The sequence below is a fragment of the Nothoprocta perdicaria genome, unplaced genomic scaffold (assembly GCF_003342845.1).
Source record: "Nothoprocta perdicaria isolate Ctin4 unplaced genomic scaffold, notPer1 scaffold_119, whole genome shotgun sequence".
Lineage (NCBI taxonomy): Eukaryota > Metazoa > Chordata > Aves > Tinamiformes > Tinamidae > Nothoprocta > Nothoprocta perdicaria.
Window position 1 is genome coordinate 2,133,975 of NW_020454305.1, and position 24,646 is coordinate 2,158,620.

General features: G+C 35.7%; 1 protein-coding gene across 2 annotated transcripts in view; it reads left to right on the top strand.

Annotated features, from left to right (window-relative positions):
* Positions 1–3,671: 3,671 nt before the first annotated feature.
* Positions 3,672–24,646, top strand: part of BRD1 (bromodomain containing 1) — a 50,752-nt gene continuing 29,777 nt past the window's right edge. For both annotated transcript variants that reach the window (XM_026053806.1, XM_026053807.1), the window contains exons 1-4: positions 3,672–5,111; positions 16,788–16,944; positions 22,333–22,464; positions 23,783–23,911. In XM_026053806.1, coding sequence (XP_025909591.1) covers positions 3,745–5,111; positions 16,788–16,944; positions 22,333–22,464; positions 23,783–23,911 — 1,785 coding nt within the window. In that variant the 5' untranslated portion in view covers positions 3,672–3,744. The remainder of the gene's footprint in view (positions 5,112–16,787; positions 16,945–22,332; positions 22,465–23,782; positions 23,912–24,646) is intronic.

The following is a 24,646-nucleotide window of genomic DNA, read 5'->3' on the forward strand; positions in this document are numbered from 1 at the left end:
GCGGCGGGCAAGGGAAGGGCGGGCGGGCGGCGCGGGGCGCCGCGGGCGCGGAGGCGGCGCGGGGGGAGCGGAGCGCGGCGCGCTGGGGGAGGGCGCCGCTCGGGCTGTTTTGTCAGCCGCCATCTTGGTGGGCCGCGTATTTTCGCGGCGGGGAGGGAGGCGACTGTTGGGGAAGGGCCGGAGCCGCTGGGCCCGGGCAGGAACCATCGCGGCGGCGCCCGCGACGGGGCGGGGGGGGCCGCGGCACAGCCCGGCCGGGCCGGAACCATCGCGGCCGAGGGGGGTGTGCGCGGGTGGCGCCCTGGGCGTGGGCAGGAAGCGCCGCGCAGCAGCGGGACGGGGGCGGCGCGGGAGCGGCCGGGCCGCAGCGGCGCCGGGGGCCGCCCCGCAGGCAGGCGGCGGCGTCGCGGTGGCCTCGCGTGGGGGAGGGCTGCCGAGCCGGCCCTGGGCCGTGCCCCCCGAGGGAGAGGGCCGGGGCCCAGGGTGGCGTCGTCGCTGCAGAGCAGCGTCCGCTTGTCCGTATTGTTTGGGGCTGAAGAGCATTCCTGTGCCATTCTCCTCTTAATGGTCTGCATGAAAGTGTCCATTGAGGACGGAATTGCCCTCTCCGCTGGGCAGGGGACCTGCTCCAGGGGCAATGCTCTGAAGAAGAGCAAGGTAGCCAGGAGAGAGATTGGGGAAGGAATCCGTAACCAGAAAACGCATGTTGCTATGCTTTCCTCTTGGAAAAGCTGTCCCACACCTCAATAAAAAGTAGTTTTGCCCCGTACTAAGTGTTCTACATGAGCAGCTGTTTTTGTGCGCTTTTGCTGTGCTGAAAGAAAGTGTCTGCTGGGACTTTCTTCCCAAGCAGCTGATGTAATTATGAGAGGGGGAAGTGGACGGTAACTTTCCAGTTTTATCTGCAGCAGCTTTTGGGTCGCTGTCGGATCAGAATCTCTGTTAATACTAAACAGAAACTGGTGCCATGGTTTTCTGGTTCTCAAACCTGTGCCCATAGTCTTGGTCTCTGTGCTGAGGGGAGAGAGGTGCCTGTGATAATTAGCCGGGAAGAGGAAGCCACTTTGCCAGCCATGAATTCATTATGCAGAAATCTGCTGTGTCCCTGGGATAGTTTTAAGATGTTTGTAAGCAGGAGTTAAATGCTGCGGGGTCTAAAGCATGTTGTTTAAGTTATACTGAATTTCTAGAAAATTAGGCCAGAGGAGTGCCAGTTTCAATGCTGTGTTCATTTCATTATAAATGAATGTCCATTTGACTGTGGCTGTAATGTTTTAAGATTTAGCTTTATGTGGTGGTGAGTATTACAGGGAAGATGCTTAGGTGCTAGCTAGCCCAGTTATTTGTTTTATCCTCTGGTACATACTGTTTCTTTTATCTAACAGCAGTTCTAAGGCCTAAAGGCAGAGCTTGTGCTTTAAGATATTTTCTTCTTGTTCTGGTTGCCTGGTTGCAGCTTTGCTTAAGAATTTTGAGAGGGAAGGGGTAAGATGTTGGAAATCTAGCATGATTATTTTTGTTCTGTAATACTGAGTTAAGTTGCATAGGTGAGTGTGGACAAGTAAGGATTTCTGAGAGCTGCCTGTCTTGTCTCTCCTTCATGAATGTGTCAAGACAAGCACTGTCATCATAAGCATTGTTGTCCATGTTTAGCATTAGTAGGAAAAGAAACTTTGTCTAGACATTAAAGTGTTTTTTTTTCCAAAGTGCAGATTAAGAGGGAGACTTTGTTAATGACCTATTTTTTCCTTGCTTGTTGATTGAGAGGCAAATATGCATACATATATGTAAGAAAAATTAACCAACATAAAATGATACCATACTTGTCTATAGTATCTTGCTGTACATCAGTGTGTTTTTTTCCAAATAATCCCTAATATTGCTGTGTCTGTTAGTAAGCAGATTTCGGGACCAGCGTTTTATCTGTGGTCCTTGAATTGCAAATTCCAGTGTGGGAACTTTTAATTTCAGTTAAATTTTCAGCGTCTCTTTAGTTACTGTATATTGTATAGCATGCTAATGTTCTAAGCTTTCTCTGTTACTGGATACAAGTGCATCGCTTGTATATTGTCTTGTAGAATTAAAATACTAAATTTTTCACTCAGTTATACCTGAAGGAGCATAATCTTTATATCTGTCTGTCATTTATAGAGAGTCAGTGAAAGATCTATAATACTTAAATGCTGAGAGTTGTATAATAACACTTTTTTTTTCGTTTTGTCTTTGGAAAACAAGGTCAATTTGTGAGATACAACTAGCTCTTGAGATGGTCTGATCTAATGGGAGAGACTAATCCGTGCTTCCCTTTAAAGGGATTCCATCAGAACTTGGAAGATGCCTTCTCAGAGGGATTGATTTCCTAAACTGAGCAAAAGCAAATGCAGGCTGTGAATAATTCATATGTTAATTCCTTCCTATGTTCTTCCATGTATTGGTAGTTATGCTCTCCTTCATTGTAATCTCCATAGTTGTCTATTTGCTGTATACTGACACTGTTGAATTATTTTAGCAAATAAATAGCACTGACTGAAATTCAGAATTTCTAGATTGGTCAGAATTAGAATAGTGAGGCCTAATACTTTAAGCAAATAGCTAAAGATCAATAATATTTTCTTCTGTAGCTAATGGTTATTTTTTTTTATTAGAAATTTATTAGAAAGAAAAGGGAAGGGAATTTAAAACTTTTACTTGACATATCAATTTGTCATTAAAAATTTTTCAACCCTCAGAAAAAGACAGTACTAAAATACCACAAAACCTTCAATTTAAAATACATGGCATTTTCAATTAGAGGGTTTTTTTTTTTTTTTTTTTTAATCAAAATGTGTGCTTAATGATGGGGGAAAAGGCTGCCTTTTTGTATGGTACGTGTTCTGCTGTCATTCCAGTAAAAAATAAACTTGAAAATGAAGTAGTTTTATTTAAAATGAGGCCTGGTTGGTTTGGAATTTAAAGCAAGTGAGATTTTTATCTATCCTAATTGTTCTGAGAAAAAAATCCTGAAAAAATGGTCATGATAGAAGGGTATGTGTGTGTAAATATATACATATTCATGCGTGTTTATGCATGTGTGTATACATATATATGTGTACATGGATGCGTGTATGCTTCACTCTCTATCAGGCTAGATTCTAGCGTTCTTGTTATTTTGTGCATCTTAGTGGAGTTTAAAGTCGTAGCACTGTGTGAGAATCATCCTCCTAACATGGACCTCTTTAAAACAGTAAAATTACATTGGTGCTAGTAGCGTTCTGGTAATGGTGGTGATGTTATTCTTAAATATAATACTTGCAAAAACTTAAGGGAGAGCTGAAGAAAGCCCGTAGGTGTTGAACGATTTTGATAGTACAGTCACTCTTATTAATTGGAAGTCTTTTATTATAGAGATAGTTTCTTACAGTATGTCGAAAGGATGTATTTTTTGTCTTTGTGGCACTTCTGAAAAGTTATTTTTCTGTTACAGAATTGTTTCAGATAGTATTTCTGTAGATTTTTTTTTGTATTATGATTTCTGTACAGTGGAGATCTTGCTTGTTATCACGAGGTAAAAGTTTTCCTAACATCATGAACACAGTCCTGTTCAGAAAAAGGTGATGGGTTAACTGATCTCTTGGAAATGGAATATATAGCTTGAGTAGACAGCTTTAAAGGTGTTTCCTTATTAAAATAAAATGAATATTTTAATAGAAATGTTTGTAGTTCATTATACTAACTGTTGCTCTAATTTTAGGTAAACATTACCAAATGAGGAGAAAAGGAAGATGTCATCGAGTATCGGCAGCAAGGCATTCTTCTTCCCCATGCAGTATTAAGCACTCCCCCACACGAGAAACCTTGACGTACGCTCAAGCTCAGAGAATGGTTGAAATAGAAATTGAAGGTCGCTTGCACAGGATCAGTATATTTGATCCTTTAGAGATTATTTTAGAAGATGATCTTACAGCCCAGGAAATGAGTGAATGCAACAGCAATAAAGAAAATAGTGAAAGACCACCGGTTTGTCTAAGAAGCAAACGGCATAAAAATAACAAAGTGAAGAAGAAAAATGAGGCTCTTCCAAGCTCACATGGTATTCCTGCTACAGCGGCTCCGCTTCCAGAACCAAAAGTGCGGATTGTTGAATACAGCCCACCTTCTGCTCCTCGGCGACCTCCAGTTTATTATAAATTTATTGAAAAATCAGCAGAGGAACTCGATAACGAAGTGGAGTATGACATGGATGAAGAAGATTATGCATGGTTAGAAATAATAAATGAAAAGCGGAAGAGCGATGGGGTGTCCGTTGTGTCACAAAATATGTTCGAGTTTCTTATGGATAGGTTTGAAAAAGAGTCTTATTGTGAGAACCAAAAACAGGGTGATCATCAGTCTTTAATTGATGAAGATGCGGTGTGTTGTATATGCATGGATGGTGAATGTCAAAACAGCAATGTAATCCTGTTTTGTGACATGTGTAATCTAGCAGTACATCAGGAATGCTATGGGGTGCCATATATACCTGAGGGCCAGTGGCTCTGCAGACACTGCCTGCAGTCCCGTTCTCGGCCTGTAGACTGTGTGCTGTGCCCAAACAAGGGAGGTGCCTTTAAAAAGACTGATGATGATCGTTGGGGACATGTTGTGTGTGCTTTGTGGATTCCAGAAGTTGGATTTGCCAATACAGTTTTTATTGAGCCAATTGATGGTGTCAGGAACATTCCCCCAGCCAGATGGAAGTTAACATGCTACCTCTGTAAACAGAAAGGTGTTGGTGCCTGCATCCAGTGCCACAAAGCAAATTGCTATACTGCATTCCATGTGACGTGTGCTCAAAAAGCTGGTCTATATATGAAAATGGAACCTGTGAAAGAACTAACCGGCAGCGGGACAACGTTCTCTGTGAAAAAGACTGCCTATTGTGATGTACATACTCCACCAGGCTGTATACGGAGACCTCTAAATATTTATGGAGAAGTTGAATTCAAAAACGGTGTTTGTAGAAAGGAGGGATCTGTCAGAACTGCTAGGTCTTCATCAAAAGTCAGAAAAAAAACAAAAAAGGCCAAGAAAACAGTGGTTGAGCCCTGTACAGTCATGCCAACGGTATCTGCTCCTTATATACCCCCCCAGAGGTAAGCAAACTATCCAGCTGAAAGAAATGTGCACTTTATTTGTGTGTTTAAATTAAAGCCAGTGGTTAGGTGTACAGATTTAAAGTATTTATGTGTTTCTTATGTCTTAAAGATGATACTGAAAGGATTAATGTGAATCATATATGCCATATTTGAAATGTATTAAAAGTTTATTAGCTTCCCCGTAGAAATCAGTAGATGGTTAGAACTTATCTTCAGAAACGTTATTCCTTTGTCAGACCAAACAACTTTTGTGTTTAGTGCTAAGTAGTAGCTATTCATGATCCTCTGAGAGTTAGCTACTTTAGAATAGCTTATGTGTGTGTGTGTGTGTTTGTGTGTGTGTGTATATATGCACACACACACGTGCACACACACTCTGCAACATTTCTTGATAGAGGCGGGGTGGGCATTAGCGGTGTTTATGAATTGGGAATCCAGACTTCTGTTCCCTATTGTAAGGGATCCAAAAAGAAAAACAGATCTGCATATGGTAAGATTTGAATCTTGTTTTGTCTCACCTAACTTAAATACTAACCTGTACTCTAAAATCTATGTGAACAGTGCTGGAAAGCCATGAAGAAGTATTTCTGTTGTAATGCAGAGCAACTTCTGCACATCTGCAGGAGGCTCTTCCTAAATTTGCAGTTTCTTTTTGTCAGTGCAGTGATGTTTATCAAGGCTCAGAAAACTTGGTACATGTAGGTGATAGGTTAGTTGGCTAATGCATTCCTAATCATTGAACATGGAAATGTATCACCTCCCATACAGTGATGCAAATAGCTGCCCTGTAGATATGTTTCCCTCTATGGAGAGGGGGAAAAAAGCATGATAAGAGCTTCAATCTTAATCTTAACTTGGTTTACAAATTTATACTGGAGTAGAAAGATGAAGCTTTGGATTCAGTAAGTGCTTGACACTTAATAAGACACTGTGTTCAAAAGTACAAAATTTAACATCAATCAAAATACCAAAAAAAATCCCCAAAGTCAAAAATACACGGAGAGTAAATACAAATTTGTTGTTATTGCTCTGTATTTGATTTAATTTCAGCATTTAGTACATCTCTGCATACTCTCTGGATATGATAGAACAGTGCTTCAGGAGTTTCTGAAAAAACACAATTTCTATGTGAAGTTTCATTATGATTGGTCTCTTGACTGCTGAGAGAGTGAATGCTTTTGTGATAAACTTTGCTTATTTGAAAGCTGACTCCAGGTCTGAGTAGATAAAGCTAGTCAAATTAATCAAAGAAATAGATATTTTAAAACTGCAGTCCATTTTTATTATTGCAGTGTACTAATTGCTGACTGACTTCAAAAAACGGTCTGTAGCTCCTGAGTGGTGTTTACAAGCATCAGATTAGTTGGTTTGCACAGTAGAATTGTATTTTTTTTTTTTTTAATTTAGGGAGCTAAAGAGAAAGGTGACAACAGGTAGCAAATACTGCACTCTGTGGTAGTGGGGAAGTTCATATGAAACAACTTGATCTTGACTGAATTAGGACAGTCTGGTTTGAAGTTTTGTTGTTGCTGTGTGTTTCTTTGGTTTTTTTTTGTGAAAGACAAAATAAAAAAGAACATGAAATAAATGATAGTTGGGAATTAGAATGAATATCCCTAATTCCAAATCTGTCAGTTCTTCTAGGTAACTTTTGTAATATTTAATACTAAAAAGATATTGTCATTAGAATTAAATGATTTTTAGCAGTGTCATTAAATGTCAGGACAAATACATAAATGCTTTTTTTTTTTTATCCAAACTATTTTTTTTCTCCAAGATTGCAGAGATGCCCAGCTTTCTGGCAGATAGGCTCAGTCTCATTTTGCTGAAAACTAATATGGATCCTTATATATTAACAGAAATCCAGACCCAAATCTCTTTCTGCAGACTCAGATCTCCAGTTGTCAAATTTTCTTTAGTTCTCCCTTTCCTTGTGTATTTTTTTAAATAGGCATCATCATTTAGTAATAAATGATGAAGAGCAATTCACAGCAGTCATTTAAATGATCCCTTTAATCAAGTTTGTTTTGTTATTCTATTTATTTGTTGGTTTTTTCTTTCTTGGAGCTGAAACCTGATTTACCTTTCCTGGCAGAGATCTTGAGGAAAACAATTAAACCATTTAAATTATTAGAGGAGAATCATATAGGCTTCAAACTTAAATACTGTGGTGTTTTTTTTCTTTTTCCTCCTCTCTCCTCCTTTTTTCCTAAAGACATTGAAATTACTATGTTTTCCACATCTCAGAAAACCAGGTACCTTTGTGGGAGTGTTTGTTTTAATTTCTTAGTGTTTAATATCTAGAATAGTAGTATGTCTACTTGGTAGGTAATTGGTTCTTTAGAGATGATAGCTGCAGCAGATGAGCTTTGTTAAGATGATAGTGGTACAATTGTTTCCATGAATGTGTATGAAAGATTGTGAGCATCTTAAAAGACTTTAACTACTTGCAATTATGCTGTTCTCCAAAACACCTGTCTTCATTGCCCAGCTATGTTAAAAGGTTTAAACTTCATTCATACTTCATTATTTCTGCACATTTTTTGTAGCTTTTTAAAATTTTTTTTTAGTTGTTCTGTCTGTAGATCTGGTTTCTGCACTACTGCCTTGAATAATTTTGAGAACTGTTCTTCTTCCAGTTACCAGAATTTCCTACATAGATGTCTGAGCTTTTCATTTACGAGCTATGTGGATAGTGTCATTCTACACATCATTTGTAAACTAGTTATGTGACCTCACAGGCTCTCGTTTGTGAACTAGTGACTCAGGATTGTGCGGGCTGATTTTGCAAATGTTGAAATGGTGATTATAGCAGAGGAATGCCCCCTTGCTTGATTTCCCTGCCCTCCTTTTTTTTTAAGCAGGAGATTTCTTGTGCCTTTCTTTAAAATAATAATTAAATAATAAAACAACAAATATAAAGCCCTCTAAGTCTGCATATGGCTGAGGTGAGTGTAGTCTCAAGTAGTCAGGAATGCTTCTGTGAAGAGCTACAGAATATGAGAGGAGCTGCACTGTGTGTGTGTTGGGTGGAAACTTGGACTCCAGGTAGCACTTGGACCCTTTGATAACCAGTGCCCAGAATGCTAATCTCCTGCTGCCACCAGCTTATTTATTTATCTATAAAACAATAGCAAATTATGTCTGTGGTGCCAAGGTCCAGACTCCGCTGATGTGCAGTCGTGGATAAATAGATAAATGATTCTTTTCTGCAGTACTTTATTTAGGCTGCAGGTGCAAAACTTAAAAGTTAAGAAATCTAAAATTTTACAGTTTATAATCTTAAGTTTTGTTCCTTGTCTATGTGAGTTAACGATTCTGTACAAGTTCTCCAGTCCATTTCTTGCAGATTTTTTTTTCCTGTTTTTGCTGTTCTTCCTTCTTTAATAATAACTGTTTATGTAGTAAATAGGATAGATATTGAAAGAAGGAGAATCATTGTGTTAGCTGGAAAACTATAGCTGTCTTGTCTTGTTTTTGAGTGTTTTGTAACAGAAATAATACTGTTTTGGTCTAGACTGCTGATATTCTGTGGCAAGAGAGGCATCTAAGATGTGATTATGAGTAGTGAAGCCAGTATCAATGTTCACAACATTTAAACATCTTGTGCAACTATAATGTTGTGGGGGCATATGCTCAGGGCAGAAACTGGGTGTTATATAAAATATCCAAAAGCTTCTATATGTTTGGAAATACACATTGCAATACAGTGTAAACTGCTATGTTACAGTGTCATTTGTGCAAGCAGTGCCCTTCTGAGGGGAAGCAGGTATCTTATATAAATCTTTGCTTTCATCTTTAATTTTGTTTGTGTGACACATATAGTTTCTGAAATTAAGAAAGAATCTGAAATGCACTGGTTACAGGGAGCAAAAATAAGCAGCTCTCACCTAGTTTCATAACAAACAGGAACAAGGTGTTATACTTGTGCATTAGCTGTATTGGTAGAAGTGGTGTCGGTAGAAGAAAATGATGAAATGCAAAACAACCTGAGAAGCAGCACTCACAGACAAGCACTTAGAAACATTTTTTGAAACTTTGGACTGCTAGTACAGCCAATGTTTTCTTAGATGTTTTGAATATTTATTTATTAAGAATATTTTCAGAAACTTCTTAAGTAGGGGGAAATAAGAAGAAATGCAGTTTAAGTACCAACATAAATAAGTATGAATTATGCTTCTGGAGACACCAGTGCAACAACATGGGAAGCTAGATAATTCCAAATTTATTTTCCCTAATCTTTTATCCTTGGATTTATGAGTATGTGTACTTCCACAAAATGTTCTGGAAATATTGATTTGAATTATAAAAGACCGTAATACAGATTAAGCCTTATAGCCTCACCTAATAATGAGAAAATGCAACTACCTTGGTAAGGTGGAAGGAGAAATAGCAATTTTGCAGAACAATTATTGTATAACATTGTTGAGTTTTGAATATTTCCTGGTAGCTGCTTGAACAGTCAGATTATTATAAGAAACTTGTGGGCTCTAAAAGAGGTAGCTGTTGGTGTTGCTATTCAAATCTGATGTTTCTTATAAAATCAGTTCAGCTCATAAGAGCTTGCTAGCTTTGCCTTGCTAGTATTTTAAAAAATAAGGTAGCTTTAGAGCTTTCTTCTGTTGATTTCATGGCTCTGTCTGAGTTTAATGAATGTGGTTGAGGAAGTGTGTGCTTTTCTTTCAGTATACTGTAAAAGTGTTTTTGTTTGTTTGTTAATGGGGGAGATGGTAGTGTGTGTGTGTGGCATTAAAAGCATTTATCTTGACTGATGTCAAGGAGAGGGAATGTTCTCATGTATAAAAGCCCACAGGGTGGAAATGATATATCTGTTTTTAAAACAGGACTTTAGATATCTTTGTTTTCTATATCTTTCTTTCTATTATTTCTTTTAGAAGTACAATGAAGCAATAGAAGTACTGTAACAGAAGCAAGAGAAGTATTTCTTTAAGCAAAAAAAGCTTGAAATGGTAATTAGTTTACACCAGTGATTCCTATAACGTGCATCATTAGCATCTTAAGTGTCCTCTGAGAATCTCAGGCATCAGTGATTCCAGTTCTGTTTATTTTTGTTATTCAGTTAATAAGATCAAAATTCATGCTCCTGATTTAATAGTAATAAAATACTATAGCTATTTCAAATAGTTTTCTTCTTGAATATTTTTCAGTTTGTCCAGTTATATACATTTTTGATTTCTTTTTTTTAGAGCCCACAGGGTGCAGAATCTTATAACCACTAAACAAATAGGATTTTTGGTATGCATTATGTGAAGAACAGTCTCCTGGCAGCTCATTTATTTGGTAGTCAACTTAGAGTTGACTTGCTGATTAGAAAACTTGCTGATTAGAAAATCATCAAGTTAGTGCTGGGGCTTATTGTATTACAAATAAAATTTGTAATAACAATAATTTGTAAAAACAATAAAGTTTGTGATTAATACTCTATCTTCTGCTAGTAGATTTAGCATTTTGAGATTATTTCAAAATCTCATATGGTATGACTATGTAAAGAAAGTAAAGAAAATATTTTTAAAGAGAAATCTTGGAATATGTGAAGTATAGAAGGTGGTGGAAGTGAATCTACGCATATGACTTTTTTGAAAAGACTAAGGAAGTTTTTGGTATGACTGTCTTTGTTGTTTTCTGGTTTTGTTTTTGTTTTTTTTTCCAAGGTTTGGAAGATCGTAAAAATAATTGTTAAGGTAGGGACAAAGGAACATTAAACAACTAAGGTGGAGTTAACTTGTACCAGGAAAATATTTTTGTAACTCTTTAAGTTCAACATCCTACTTTCCTATCTAATAAAAAAAAATTGTTGACTATTTGTGCAAATCCAAGTTTTAGGAGAAGTAGAAGCCCAGCTTCATTGTCATGTGTAGCAGGGAAAAGGGCTTCCTACGTGTTCAGTCAAACCCAAATATTATGCAAATAATGATAAATGTAAAGAAAAGAATAGGAACCTGCAAAGCTTCTATGCTTGAGGAAATAAGTCAGTGGATTTTTTTGGATTCTCAACTTAGCAGAGAAAAGCAAAATTTATAGCTGGAAATTTAAACATACAAGGAGAAGGGAAAAGCATATGATTGTGAAGTGATTGAAGACTGCACTAGACTAGTAAAGGATATGATTAAAAATCCTGGTTCTTGGAACCTTTAATGCAAAAGCTAGGAAGCAGTCATAATTAGGGAGGCGTACGTGAGTCATGGAAATTCTATAGACTTGTGTTGCTCAGAGATTTAAATGAAATTGCTGGTGTCTGCAGCATTTGATCTGTATCCTATTGAAATAAGTGGAAATCTGTCCACTAGCTTCGGCAAGTTACAAAAGAAATCTTATCTTATTTGAAAGGAAATATGAAATTCAAATAGGCCCTGATTTTACATAGTTATTCATATGTTCATGTGTGTGGCTTTTCTTTAAAGGTAATCAAAGAGTTTTTGTGTTTTTTTCTTTCTTTTTTTTTTTTTTTTTATAGGGAAGTGAGTTTCTTTGTAAGGAAGGGAAAGCTGTTTTTCTACAGCTTTAAAAAAGGTATATTGAAAAGTAAGAGTTTACTAATATTTTTGGATAGACAGCCAGTGTCAAAGGTTTTATATGAGAAGAATTTAACTTTATGAGTCCAGACACTCCTCTTCAACTCTGGAAGTTGAAAGTTTTGGATACAGAGTTGGAGGAGTAATTGGCAAGGGCCCAGAATTCTTTCCAATTCTCAAAATAGAACCTTTCATAGCTTTTTTTTTTTTTTTTTTTTAATCTATTTTTATGGCAATTCTTTTTTTGATTAGTGTCTATGAAATTGCTCTTGTGGTTATACCACAAATAACTGTGTGGTTATTTGTGTTATTTTCCCCTCTTTTCTGTGTTTGTATGTCACTAAATCCGTGGAATTTTATCAGGAAAGGACTTGGAATTTGCAGGGTTCTTGAAAGTCGGTTTACCCAATTCAATTCAGATGTTTAATATTTTGTTCTGGCAGTTTTAAAAAATATAGATATAATCTTTGCATTGGAAAAATAGGACAAGCTCTGTTTATTTGCCCAATAAGTGGAACCTCATTAGCAGTGGAACCTTATTTGATTATTTTTAAGTTTTATCATAAATAAAAAGAAGTTGTTATTTTTTGATATATTAATGTGAGTGGTGTAGAAGTGTTGTAATTGAAATGTTAGGTTTAGTTAATGTTTAGAAGTTGGGTTTTTTTTTCCTAGTGGATGTTTAATCTTACTGAATCTCACCAATTATTACATTATCTTCCTTCTTGTTGTGGCAGTTACAGTGAAACAAACACGTACTTGGTGTAGGATGGAAATTTTCTCTCTGGTTTTTATTTTGAAGAACTTACATCTTGAAAACTTAAGAATGGAGAGACACTATAGACACCTATGGTGTTTAGACACACGTGTTACAGTATAGGAGGTGAAATCTGTAAAAGCAGATATTGTAAAGTAACTGTTGCTTTAATGCCAACTACTGTGCAGGCAAGGTGGCTGGTTACCTCTTTGGATGGCCTTATGTCAAACTGCTGTACAGCTGGGCACCAAAAATACTGTTTTCACTTTTTCTTGTAATTGCAGTAGTTGCCCCAACAATACATAAGTGAAATCGGGAGAGGAAGCAGCCGTGAGCAGAGGGAGGGAGGATGTGAAATTAGAAATGTGAAAGAGCAGATCTCATATGTTGGGGAAAATATTTTATGCTTTTAGTTTTTTTTTTTTTTTAAGAAAAGGAGAGAGGAACATAGGATTAAATGCATTTAATATTTTGATTTAAAATTGAAATGTAATTTTATTTAAAATGTAATATACATGGTAGGAATCTGTCATACTCATTCAAAGCAGAGGGGTTTTCTTCCCTTGTGCTTCTATTGCTTTTGTAAATGCAGGATATTTCTAGTGCTGTAACTTTCATCTAAACACACCACAGTTCAGGATCACAATTGTACAGCTTTGAAAACTTGAGTGGAAAAGGGAGCTTTTCCCTTCTGAAAGGGAGGCAGATGAATTGTAAGGTGCTTCAGTATCATATTTGCAGTAAGTGTTGCAGTGTTTTTATGGTAGGCTATGTGGGTAGCTGCGGGAGGGAGGCAATTCTGCCCAGTTGCTGTGGAACAGATACAATAGTTTTCAAAAAATGTTTTGACATCTATGTGGTCTTGGAGCATAGCCCAAAAAGCAGAAAATCAGCAGGCAGTGTGCCTGGTCAGCATGCCAAGAAATCAAAAGGCAGCAGTAGTCGGACAGCTTGAGCAAAATGGCTGGCCGGCAGTGACAGTTCGTGTGTCGGTTCTGGTGGCTTTTATCAACCCGAAACCTCGTGCTTCCCTTACAGGATCAGTTACGTAAAAAGGAGTACTGGAATTCATGGGAACATAGTTACCTCTTAAAGAATACTTGAAATATTCAAATTTTAACAAGTTTAGCTTTTTTTTTGACTGCTAAATTTGTTTTATTTTGCATTGTTATGTAGAGACAGCTTGGAGAAATGTATTTACAGATCTTGTCTCTGTTTTTGTTTTTTTAATCACTGATAAATTCTGTGGCAGGGAAATAACGTGTTTTGTTGTTGCTGTTTAAGTCTCAACACCCTGACATGGGTTACAGTTACTCACTCAGTGTACAACATAAAAACAGTTTTCCTCTCAGCTTAATTGTGTTAATCATTTTGATGTTTTGAGGGAGAAATGTTTAGCACTTGCATCTTTTTAAAATATCACTTGGGATTTTGTCTTAACAAATTCTCTGTTCTGCAGGAAACTAGAACAGCGATAGTACTTCTGATCTCTTCTGCTTACTTTCTGTAGTAACTAGAGTTGTGGCTTTTTATTTTTGACTTGTCTAAAGTTAATTATATGATAGGAGAGAAGGTAACTCTGGCTGTATTTTCCAAATGTGCATCCCTATGCTAACGTCTTGGGGTTGTTTTGCACAGTAGTTTTGCTTTCGTCAGTCTCAACAGAGAGATAAGAAATATGCAGTGAGATTGGTCTGTTGTTTCTGAACAGAAAACACTACAGTTTAAAGTAATATAATATTTTATGCATATATTTTAAATCTCTTTTCTCCTGTCAGTAGTTAATGTGCTTGACTTACAGTTGACAGTTGTTAAAAAAAGCTCTACCGATTATTGTTCATTCTGAGATGTTTTACACTAGGTGAAAGCTCTAGAAAGACAGTAAAAAAAGGCTCATGTGTTTTGTTCTGGGAGCTCATCTAAATCCATTTGTAAACTTTGCATGTACTTGGGGGCTTTGTCAGTTCAATGCAGTTAGCCCTGTGTTGTGCTAGTCAGAATCTGCATTGCAAGCTGTAAACTCTTCAGGCAGCTTTCCCTTACTATCTAAGGGGTGTTTGTTTTCTTTATTCTTAAAGCCCTTTATGTCTTTTTATTAAAGAAAACTGAACCTTCAACAGTCTCCTTTGAGACCTCTGAGAATTTTATATTATTTCAGTGTTAGCTCAGTTAGGTGCAGGAAGAACCTTGTTTAGGACTGACACACATGTATTTAATTTCATTAATATGTTCAAATTCATTATTGCTTCATGTATCTTTGTGAACAAGACCTTCCCAGTAGGATGGTATCTGCGTGATGATGATCAAGGTTGGGAGCTTGAAAGTCAATAATCAGTTTATATTACTTCCTTGCAGGGTTCTACAATCTTGCCTTATTTCAGTAAAATGATTGTATTATATCTGTCAAAATGTAAAAAGTTGCAAACAATAAGAACCCACCTGGGAGTATGTGACTAGGCAGAAAGATGTAGGTGGCGGTCCTTGTAGTTTTAATGTCCTTGCATAGAACAGTAAGACCATAGTGTAGGTGCTTGAACTTACTTGCCATGTGAAGAGTCTCTGAGCTTCACTATATTAAGGTAAATTAAAGCATGATTTGGTAATGTATCATTACTACCTAAACCTGGTTTTAGTAGTAATGGTGTCTAACTGAGGTACAGTCAGCCAGCTTTTTTTTTTTTTTTAAAGAATAAGTTTTTATAACATTGTAGGTTAGTTTGTGAAATACTTCGTGTTTATTTGGATTTTGAAAGTAGGAAAATATCTTTTGCCAACATCTCTAAAAGCTTGTTTCTAGTTCATAGTTATCTGTGAATAGAATGGTTCCTTCTGTGAAAAGGCAAATGTACTTAAACCTGTAATTAAAGATGTTTGTTTAGTGTTGCCACATCTGATGGGCGTGAAGCCAAGGCACTTTTCTTCATGCTGAGTTATGCTTTTCTGGTCTCTCCAGACAGGTATATATTTGGCTCTGTTTTTTTCTTTGCTTTAGTTTAGTGTGATCTGCAGTTGCTGAGAGAGAGCTGAAACTGATTGCATTTTATAATTTTGAGTTGTGTATGAAGTTTAATATGGTCACATAACTCTGAAGTTCTGTCTTTCAGTAAAGACTCGAGTGTGGGACTTCAGTAAAGTCCTGAATGTGTCTGAGCTTGCGCTGCCTGTACTGTATTCTGCGGTGACCAAAAGCTGTAGCCACAGTTAGCCTAGCACTGAACAGAACAGAACTGCTACACCTTACTGCCAAAGGCCTGTGGATAGGTTACTTTTGGTGAAATCAGAGTAAATTGACCTGTACGAGTTGTGGGGTGTTTTTTTTCTTCTCTTTTTTTTTTTTAAAAAAAAAAACTTTCTATATTAAACTTAGTTGAAAAATCTGATAAATATGCTGTCTTATGTAGAGTTTTGCTTTAAGCAGTAGTATACTGGAAAGAACACTAACACTTCTGTGCATTTGTATTATCCTGTAATTCGATTTTTACCTCCTGCTGAGGTAAAACCCTACCTTTGTTCAGCTGCTTCCCCACCTCAAAACAAACAAACAAGAAACAGAATCACACAGCAGTTCAGGCTGGAAGATTCCCTGGAGATTGTCTGATACAACCTCTTGCTCACTCAAGGTCAGCTAGAGAGGAGGAGGAAAAACCCTAGTCCCTCTATCCTCTGAAACCAAACCAAATGAAAAACAAAACAAATAAATACTATTAAAAAAAATGCAGGTGTTTGGAGCCCCAGGACATAACATATGTATTTCTTTAAAAAACAATTTTGAAGAAAGTATTTAATCAAGGTATTTCATTTAAATGATTTATCATCCTCTCTTGCAGCCTTTCTTGTGTGGATATTTTCATTATATATGTAGGATAAAATCCTAAATGTTTGCTCTTTTCAACTTTCTCCTCTTCACTTACTGAAAGGTTAATGTTAGTACTTCAGTAAAACAAGCTACTTTTAAAAGCAGGTAATTTTTTTACATAAAAAAATAAAATTTTATTCAAAGACTACTAATTGTGTATAAGTGACTACTAATTCTGCATTATGTTGTGCATATTAAATATGCAACAAATGATCTGAAAACTTTAGCATGCATTTAGAGCTTTATTCCTGATTCTTTTTTAAATATAATTATTTTTAAATTCACATGATATTTTAGTCTGAATTCTGATATTTGATATAAACTAAATTGGCAATCAGATGTATTTGTTAGTAAGTTGGTGGTGGTAGCTAACTGAACTAAGAATAACGTAGGTGAAAGATTAGTAATATGATGGTTGTTGCTGTTGCTTTTTAATGTATTTATATATTCTTGATGTTGAACTTCCATAGACAAATATATTTTGTGCTTTGCTGCAAAAATACAATATCAGTTTTTCCATATTTTAGATTAAATAAAATAATGAATCAGGTGGCCATTCAGCGGAAGAAGCAGTTTGTTGAACGAGTGCACAGTTACTGGTTGCTTAAAAGGCTGTCTAGGAATGGTGTTCCTCTGTTGAGAAGGCTGCAGTCCAGTTTACAGTCGCAAAGAAACACGCAACAGGTATGTGACATGCTTTTTACTTAAAAGAAGAAATCAAGAAGTCTCTCTTTTAATACATGAATATGAATACATGTTAAGTAGGAAACATAGCATTAAACGAAAGCTTTCCCCTTTTTTTCTATATGGAAATAGGGAATCTGTTATGTTAGACATAAGTCTTATGATGTTCAAATTTCTTGTAAGATGTACAAAATATTTGGATTATCTTTTGTTTTGCTTGAACATTTCACAAAAAATATCGTCACCAAAACTTTCTTAGTACTATGATTATAGATTAATATTACATCTTTTGGAACTCATTCCTCAATGTGTCATAAATGTTAGTAAAGTGAAAATAAATTTTATTTTAAATTTATTAGAAGATGCAAAATAAAATTAGACTTTGCAACATAGAATCAAGAAAAATGGAAATTTTTACAGAGTAAAGGTTAGTTATGTTAGTTTCCGATGTTTGAGGTTTGTATCCTTTTGACACACGTTGTTTGCTAATAGCAGAACTACGAACAAATCCTGGTTGAAACTAAAGGACCTGTTGAGTCCACTTCTAGTTTCATTTTTGACGTAGACGAGCAGGGCTATAGATAAGTATAAATTTACACTGGGTATCTTGTATAGGTAAAAATCACTAGAATTCATCGAAGCTGATTAATCTTTTATTCATTTAACAATCAGGATTGCTGAAAATGGAGAAGAGAAAGTTACTCAAGTTTGTATCAGATTGAGAAAACAATACTTCTCTGCTTCCCATTTTGTCATATGATCAACATTAGAGATAGCAGAAGGTCTTAATGTTTTAAGTCACTAAGTGACTGTGAAAATAATTAAAACCTCTTTTTTGAATTCTGTGAATAGACCCGTGTATGTAATGCTTGAAATGCAGTGAAACGACAGGGTGTAAATATTCTTATTGCATTCTCTTACCCTTTTTAAATTGGAAATGTAATTGGCTGTGTCTGTTGTTGTTCTGCTTCCAGGCAACTTTTTCTTGTAAAATGCCCTCTAGGAGTTATGAATGCATTTTATAGCCTTAAAAATGTAGTATATGAGTATCATTTACTTGTATTAGATCTTTTTTTCCCCTTGAGATCTTAACTGTTATTTCTGATTGAATTGTGTTGTTGTTTGCTGATAAATCATTGATACAGTCATAGAAACATCATAGTCAACATTGCATCCTAATTCTTTCTGATATTTTGTAATTATTCCATTTTTAAAAAAAACTGAATTCAAAGTATGATTTAATGTACATTAGATAACTGCTAATCAGATGTCAATATGAATTTTACACATTGGTTTCGGTGGTTACAGGACTAAACTACTTTAGAAAATTATATAGGTGGCGTGCTGCTTAATGGGATCAGAAATTGTGGGTTACTCATGGAACTCCAAAGCAGAACATGTTCTTATCCCTTCAATACCAAAATTTTCTATTCTTCAGAATAATATCTGCCAGTTACCTTGTAATAGTTGCAAAGTCCATGGCACGTGTGGAAGCACATACCTACCTGGAATTACAGCTCCTGAAAGCATATTTACTAGTAGTGGTTAGAAGTACTTTTGCTGTTAAGATACCATGTTTTCTTTGGGAATCAAAGGGGCAAAATTTCTCAAAAATAAATTAATAACTGCCAAAATAAGATAATAATTATATTTGATGTTTGATTATACAAAAACAAGTCTGTTTAAAGGGCCTTCATTATTTGTGTCCCTGCCCAAACACTTTTTTATTTTAAAGTTCAAAACAACACACTCAATTAAATATTGCGTTACTTAATTTGAAATAAAGTGTTTATACTTCTTGACTTAAAAACTAGGATACTTTTTTGACTTTGTTTTATTGTTGAAAACCTGCACAATTGATCTAATCTTCATCTTTTGAAAAGAAAACATAATTTTCAAGGGAAGTTGAATAATAAATGGTCCTATTGATGGAAAATGTGTTGGTAGTGCTCCTCAGTGAGAAATTAGCTGTCTTTCTGTCATTGTGCATCTTTCCATAATACTGCCAAATGTTCTTATAAACGCCTATTGAAAGAGTTGTAACTGCATAGCATTTGATGTGCATTAGTCATCGTTGTTATTCCAAGTATAAGCCAAACTATAATGAACGTGTTAATAATCAGCTGTGGCATTGCTGCTACAAGGAACTCCTCAAAATTGTGCAACATAGATTACTTGCTCCAATCACGTTGGAAAAGCAAGTGTTGTTACTCTGTAATTTCAGTGTAGATAGGAAGATTCTCTGTCTTTTGTGGGAGAAGCCAAATTATCAAAGAACCGTAAATGTTTCATTCAATCTGAGGAAGGTATACACTGAGATACAAATCTAGATTTTTTTTTTAACTGAAGAGAAATATTAAAACCAGGTGTTCTATTAATATTAGGCATTCTAATATTAGGTATTCTAACAAAGCTCAGAATTTGTTTTCAAAGCAGCTCGTAGAAGATACTTGGATCTTTCTCCGTCATTTATTAGAAAGAATTTGGCAAGGGAAAAAAACTTTGTGCTTTAGAGTAGCTGCCTAATGAGTGTGCTTTTGGGCTAAATTGTGATATGCTTCGCAAGGTGGTGTTGTAAGACTTAGAACAGCTCTAAACACAGTAGAAAGACCTTGGCATATATACTGTCGGAAGGAAGACCAACACTCTGAAAGAATGATTTATGTTTTTCTTCATCCTGTCACTCGGATTTCACCTGATCTCAAGTTTCAAAGGAGATTGCAAATATCCTAAACTAGCTTATATACTTTTTTTTTTCTTTTTTCCCCTATAGTAAAAGAATGTCTGTATAAAAGCAAGGCATGAAATCCAAGCGGAGTTTCTGCTGCAGTGAGATAGTTCAAAACTGCTGTTTTGAAAAACAAAGTAGAAACTGCCAGTAACTAAGGTCATAACTGCATTGGAGTTTTCAGCAAGAACATTGCATTAGTTGCAGTCATAAAACATTAAAAAAGGAATGGTTTGTTGGCACAATGACACTGCTCCTACCAGTATACAGCAGTAATGCATTCTTCATGGTGGGAATTAAAGCTGAACATTGTTTCTCAATCAATATATATTCTGAGTGTGGAGTGCTATGAAGCTTCTGTTTATTTTCTTTTTTGTCAGATGGAATAAGCTTGATTTGTTGCAGTAAGAAAGAAATTTGGAGAAGAACTTCCATGAAGTTTAACAGAAGGAAGGACCTTTGCTTGTTGGAAAGCTTTATAGAACTAAACTTGGAAAGGAGGGAGTGTAAAATGGAGTTTTATCCTAGCTGTTGTTAGATATCAGAAACCTGTGCTATTTTCAGCTTGCATGGAACTTTTTAATCTTAGAGTAAGATTGTAAGGCATATGTTTTATTATCAGGCAATAGGTCAGTGTAAAGGGGATTAATCACAAGTGCTATTGCCATATCTGACCGTGCCGCTTTACATAGGAGTAGCGTAAATTTGAGTGGACTAACAAGAGCACAAGCGGAAATATCATTCAGGGTTTCATTACACACACAAAGGAATAGAGACTGTGAATACTTAGGGTCACATCTGCAGATTTAAACCAATGTGGCTGTGTTATGGAATGAGAATCAGGTGTTTGTCCAGTGGGAGTGCATGCACTAGATCAAGCAGCTGAACCAACTAGAAGAATAATCCTTTCAAAAAATTGAATAAGTCATTGTTTTGTTACATTTTGTTTTTATATATTTTTAAAAGAACAGCTTGCATCTTCAGGTTTAGTCAAGTATTTAGGTCTCAAGTAAGCCAGTCCAAAACCTGGTATGAGAAAGTAACCTTTTCCTAGCTGTATTTAAGTTCTGTGTTCTGCCTTAAAACTAATTTACTTTTGTTGGCTGAGTTTTCATCAGGTTCAGTTCTTGTGCAATTGCATAGGGCAAAAGAGCAGACAACATTGAGTGGCTGCAAGCAGAGAGAGGACAAGGTCTGTGCTTTGAGCAACAGCCAAAGAATACCTGTGATCCTGAAAAACAGTAAAACCATGAAAAAAAACAGCTGTAATATCAGGTAACAGGTTATTTTTCTGCATTTGGAGTCTGTGCTCCAAGATGCCAAGGTGTGTGAGGACAGGCATTATTAGTGGCAGTGCAGATTTTCAAGTTCAGTGAGTCCCTGAGAAATCTTAGGGAATAGAAACTGTCTTGCTGATACTTGTTCTGTTGTCAAAATTAACTCTGAAATACCACTCTTATCAGTTAAAATATGTAGAAAGTGTCCAAATCTGGACCTAACTTCTTAAAAGGAATGGGGGAACTGTCAATGGTTGTAGTAATTGGGAAAAGGAAATAAAATTTTATGCCTCCATTTTTTCACTTTTGTTGCTGTTATATTTTTGGAAGAGGAACAAATCCTTATTTCCAGATTTCTGTGTTTTATACAGAACTAGATAGAGATTTTAAACTGTAGTGCAGTAAGAGATTTGAAGAAGAAAAATTTTATAGCTTCAGTAGGTATGTTCAGTACTTACGTTTAGAATTTAAAAGTACATAAAGAAGTAAAATACTCTGTGGATCTCTTGGGTACTCACACATGTATTAGGAATTTTTAAACTACTGGTTCTTGCAACTTTATTTTTAGAAACTTCTGTCTGAAAAATTGCAAAATCTGTATTCAGAGGATCTGTAATATTTCTAAATTTACTTCACTTGGGAAGTTATTTTGCTTGTAACAGTCTATAGTGTAATCATTTTCATTGTCCCCATGCTTACCAAGTGGTCATCTTTATTCCTCTCTCATCTTTTATAGCTTACAGACTTGAAGTATGTTGAGTTAAAATGGGAGGGGGGGGGGGAAGTTGCTTATCTCTGTTGCTTGAAGCCAACTGTATTTACAGTCTTGATTGTTTCTTAACTTCTCCAGGAAACTACTTTTATTTTCCCTGCTTTTCTCCTTTTGGTGGAGAGTTGATTTTACTTCCTGTCCTTACAATTGGCACAATTGTCCTTACTACATTGAGTACAAGTACTTGCTTTTACCAGGTTTGAGGTGGAGGAAGAAGCTAATAGTGTCCTTGCTCATTTGGATTTCACTTTTAAAACATTTGATGTTATTTTGCAGCTTATTAGATTCCTAAATTGTTATTTGCTGTGTAAATTTTTTCTCATAGAAGTTGTCTTCATCATAGGATTGCTTTCTGGTTTTAGAGATGTAATTTTCAACTAACGAACTTAGAAATTGAAGAAGATACCCTGACTCTAGTTTCTACTTTTTTTTTCTTCTTTTTTTTTTTTTTTTAGTTTTTCTTTTTTTAGTTTTTGTTCTACAGTGTGAAACTTAAGGCTGAGTGCTGTGACTGTAAAACAAGTTTCTCCTTTCGCATGAATATGCTATATAATTGTATTAAAAAATCATCATTTTCAATTTTTGTTAAAACCTTTTGATTATTTTCTTAGAGAGAAGATGATGAAGAAATGCAAGCCTTAAAAGAAAAATTGAAGTACTGGCAAAGGCTGCGCCATGATCTCGAAAGAGCACGTTTGCTAATTGAACTCATACGTAAGCGTGAAAAATTAAAACGAGAACAGGTCAGTAGACTGCAGTAGACTTTTAATTTGGTGAAACTTTTCTAAAATAAAAGGTAGTCGATAAGTATTCTTGCACAAAGGTTTTGCAGTAAGAATATGTCTTAAATCTTTATTTAGGATCAAGAAACACATGTGCACACACATGGGCATACCTGTAGTTTAAAGTAGAATTATTTAATAGGTCTTTCAGTTGTGCTTGTAAAGAGATGTGTTTCAGATTGTTAAAAAATAATTGGTTCACTCAGCCACTATACTGAGTTGTTTAAGCTGCATTTAAATCATACAGCTTTATGAAGTATTAATAGCTGGGAGAAGGGAAGTAAGGAATTGATAAGAAAGACAACGTTGTGTAAGAAATCTGTGATAGCAAGAAGTTTGCCCTACTGTGAGTTATTAACCATCTTTTGCTATGCACAAAGCACTCAATTTCTGTTTTCTGTAAGATGTAAAACTCACTGAAAGATAATCACAGCTAGAAAATCAAGGATATGGTCATGTATTATTTTCTGTCTATAGGAAAATACCTATTTGTGTGTATGTGTGTGTATACTTTGTGTGTTACTAAATTAGCACATATATATGCACACACTTGTAAACACAGCATTGATGTATCATTGCTATAACAAATATGTTTCAATGTTGATATCTTTTTAAATGTCCTGAAAATAAAGCTGTAAAGAAGTCTTAAATTAGTCAAAAGTAATGGCAATTCTAAACGGTAACCAAATATTACGAAAAAGTGTAGATTTTTTTTTAAATGATTTTATTGACATTTCCATAGAATGAACATTTTGTCTCTTAAAACGTTTTTTGTTTGTTTCACTTGTCCTGTTAACATTGATCACTGTTGCAAATTCTTTTGCTACATTTTTGAACAACTGCAACAACTTAAAATTAAGCAGATTGCCCTTAAATTTTTGCTCATATTTTTACAGTTGGTAGTTATGTAAAGCTATTCTTGTGTAATGTTTTCTTTAATAATAATACAATTAAAAAGTAGAACAAAAATCAATTTTTAAAAAACAAAACATGAATATTGAGTTCTGAAGAATTGTGAAGCTGGAGTTGAAGTTGAGTTTACAGCAAAGAGAGAGTGATCATTTAGGCATTAGTATGTCAGACCAAAGCCAACTAATGATCTGGAAAGTAGCATAAGCTCTAGAAGTGTTACTTTTGAAAATGTTTTTTTTCTTTGATATTTCAACTAAGGAACTCAGTGACTTGAATTTTTGTATCAAATACCTTTCTCTTGCTGCAGAACAATGCAGAACACTTTCTTAATGGAAAGTACTTAACTGGATATTGATTACTTGTTTAGGTCAAGATTGAGCAAGTTGCTATGGAGCTGCAGCTTACTCCATTCACTGTACTTCTGCGGTCAGTTCTGGATCAGCTGCAGGAAAAGGATCCTGCTCGTATATTTGCTCAGCCAGTGAACCTTAAAGAGGTATGTCTTGAACTTGATGTGTCCAAAATGTTTCCTCGTGTCTGGATGCAATTTTCTTCATTTAATAACAAGAAATAAATAATTGCACTGCAGAATTGGGAGCAGTGTTATATATTGATATGTATATTCTGGTAGCTTACGTTATGACTTAACTGCTGTGAAAATCTGTTTATGTTGATACAGCCGAGTAATTTCCTTTGGGAAACACTAGCATGAAATAAAGTGAGCACATGCTAACCTAAACCACTTCATACAAAGCTAAAAAAGGCTAAAGAGTTTAGGGTTTCTCTTGTTTGTTTGTTTGTTCTTGTTTTACTTCTGACATATTATTATTTGGTAAAACAAGTTTGAAGGGATTCTTAGTAAAAAAAAATGTGGATAATGTGTTTTTATTTGAAGACCCATTCCCAATTTTTTTTTATTTTGGAAATCAAATTATCTCAAAGTGTGCATATGTATGGGTGTGCATGTGTGTTTAGGTATATGTCCTTGCATGTGTGTGTGCACATGCACATTCTTCCACAATTCTAGAAATGAATATTCTGTGCATCTGTTATTTGAGTCCAGGTTTATTATCTAGGATTCAGAGCCATATAATATTGAAGTTTCTATTGATGTGTAAATGTGTGCAGGATCAAAACGTGCGATTTTAAGCTACGTTGCTCAGCTCCTGACTTGAGGTGTTGATCAATATGAGGGGGGAAAAAAAAAGAATTAGTTAATAACTAATGTTAC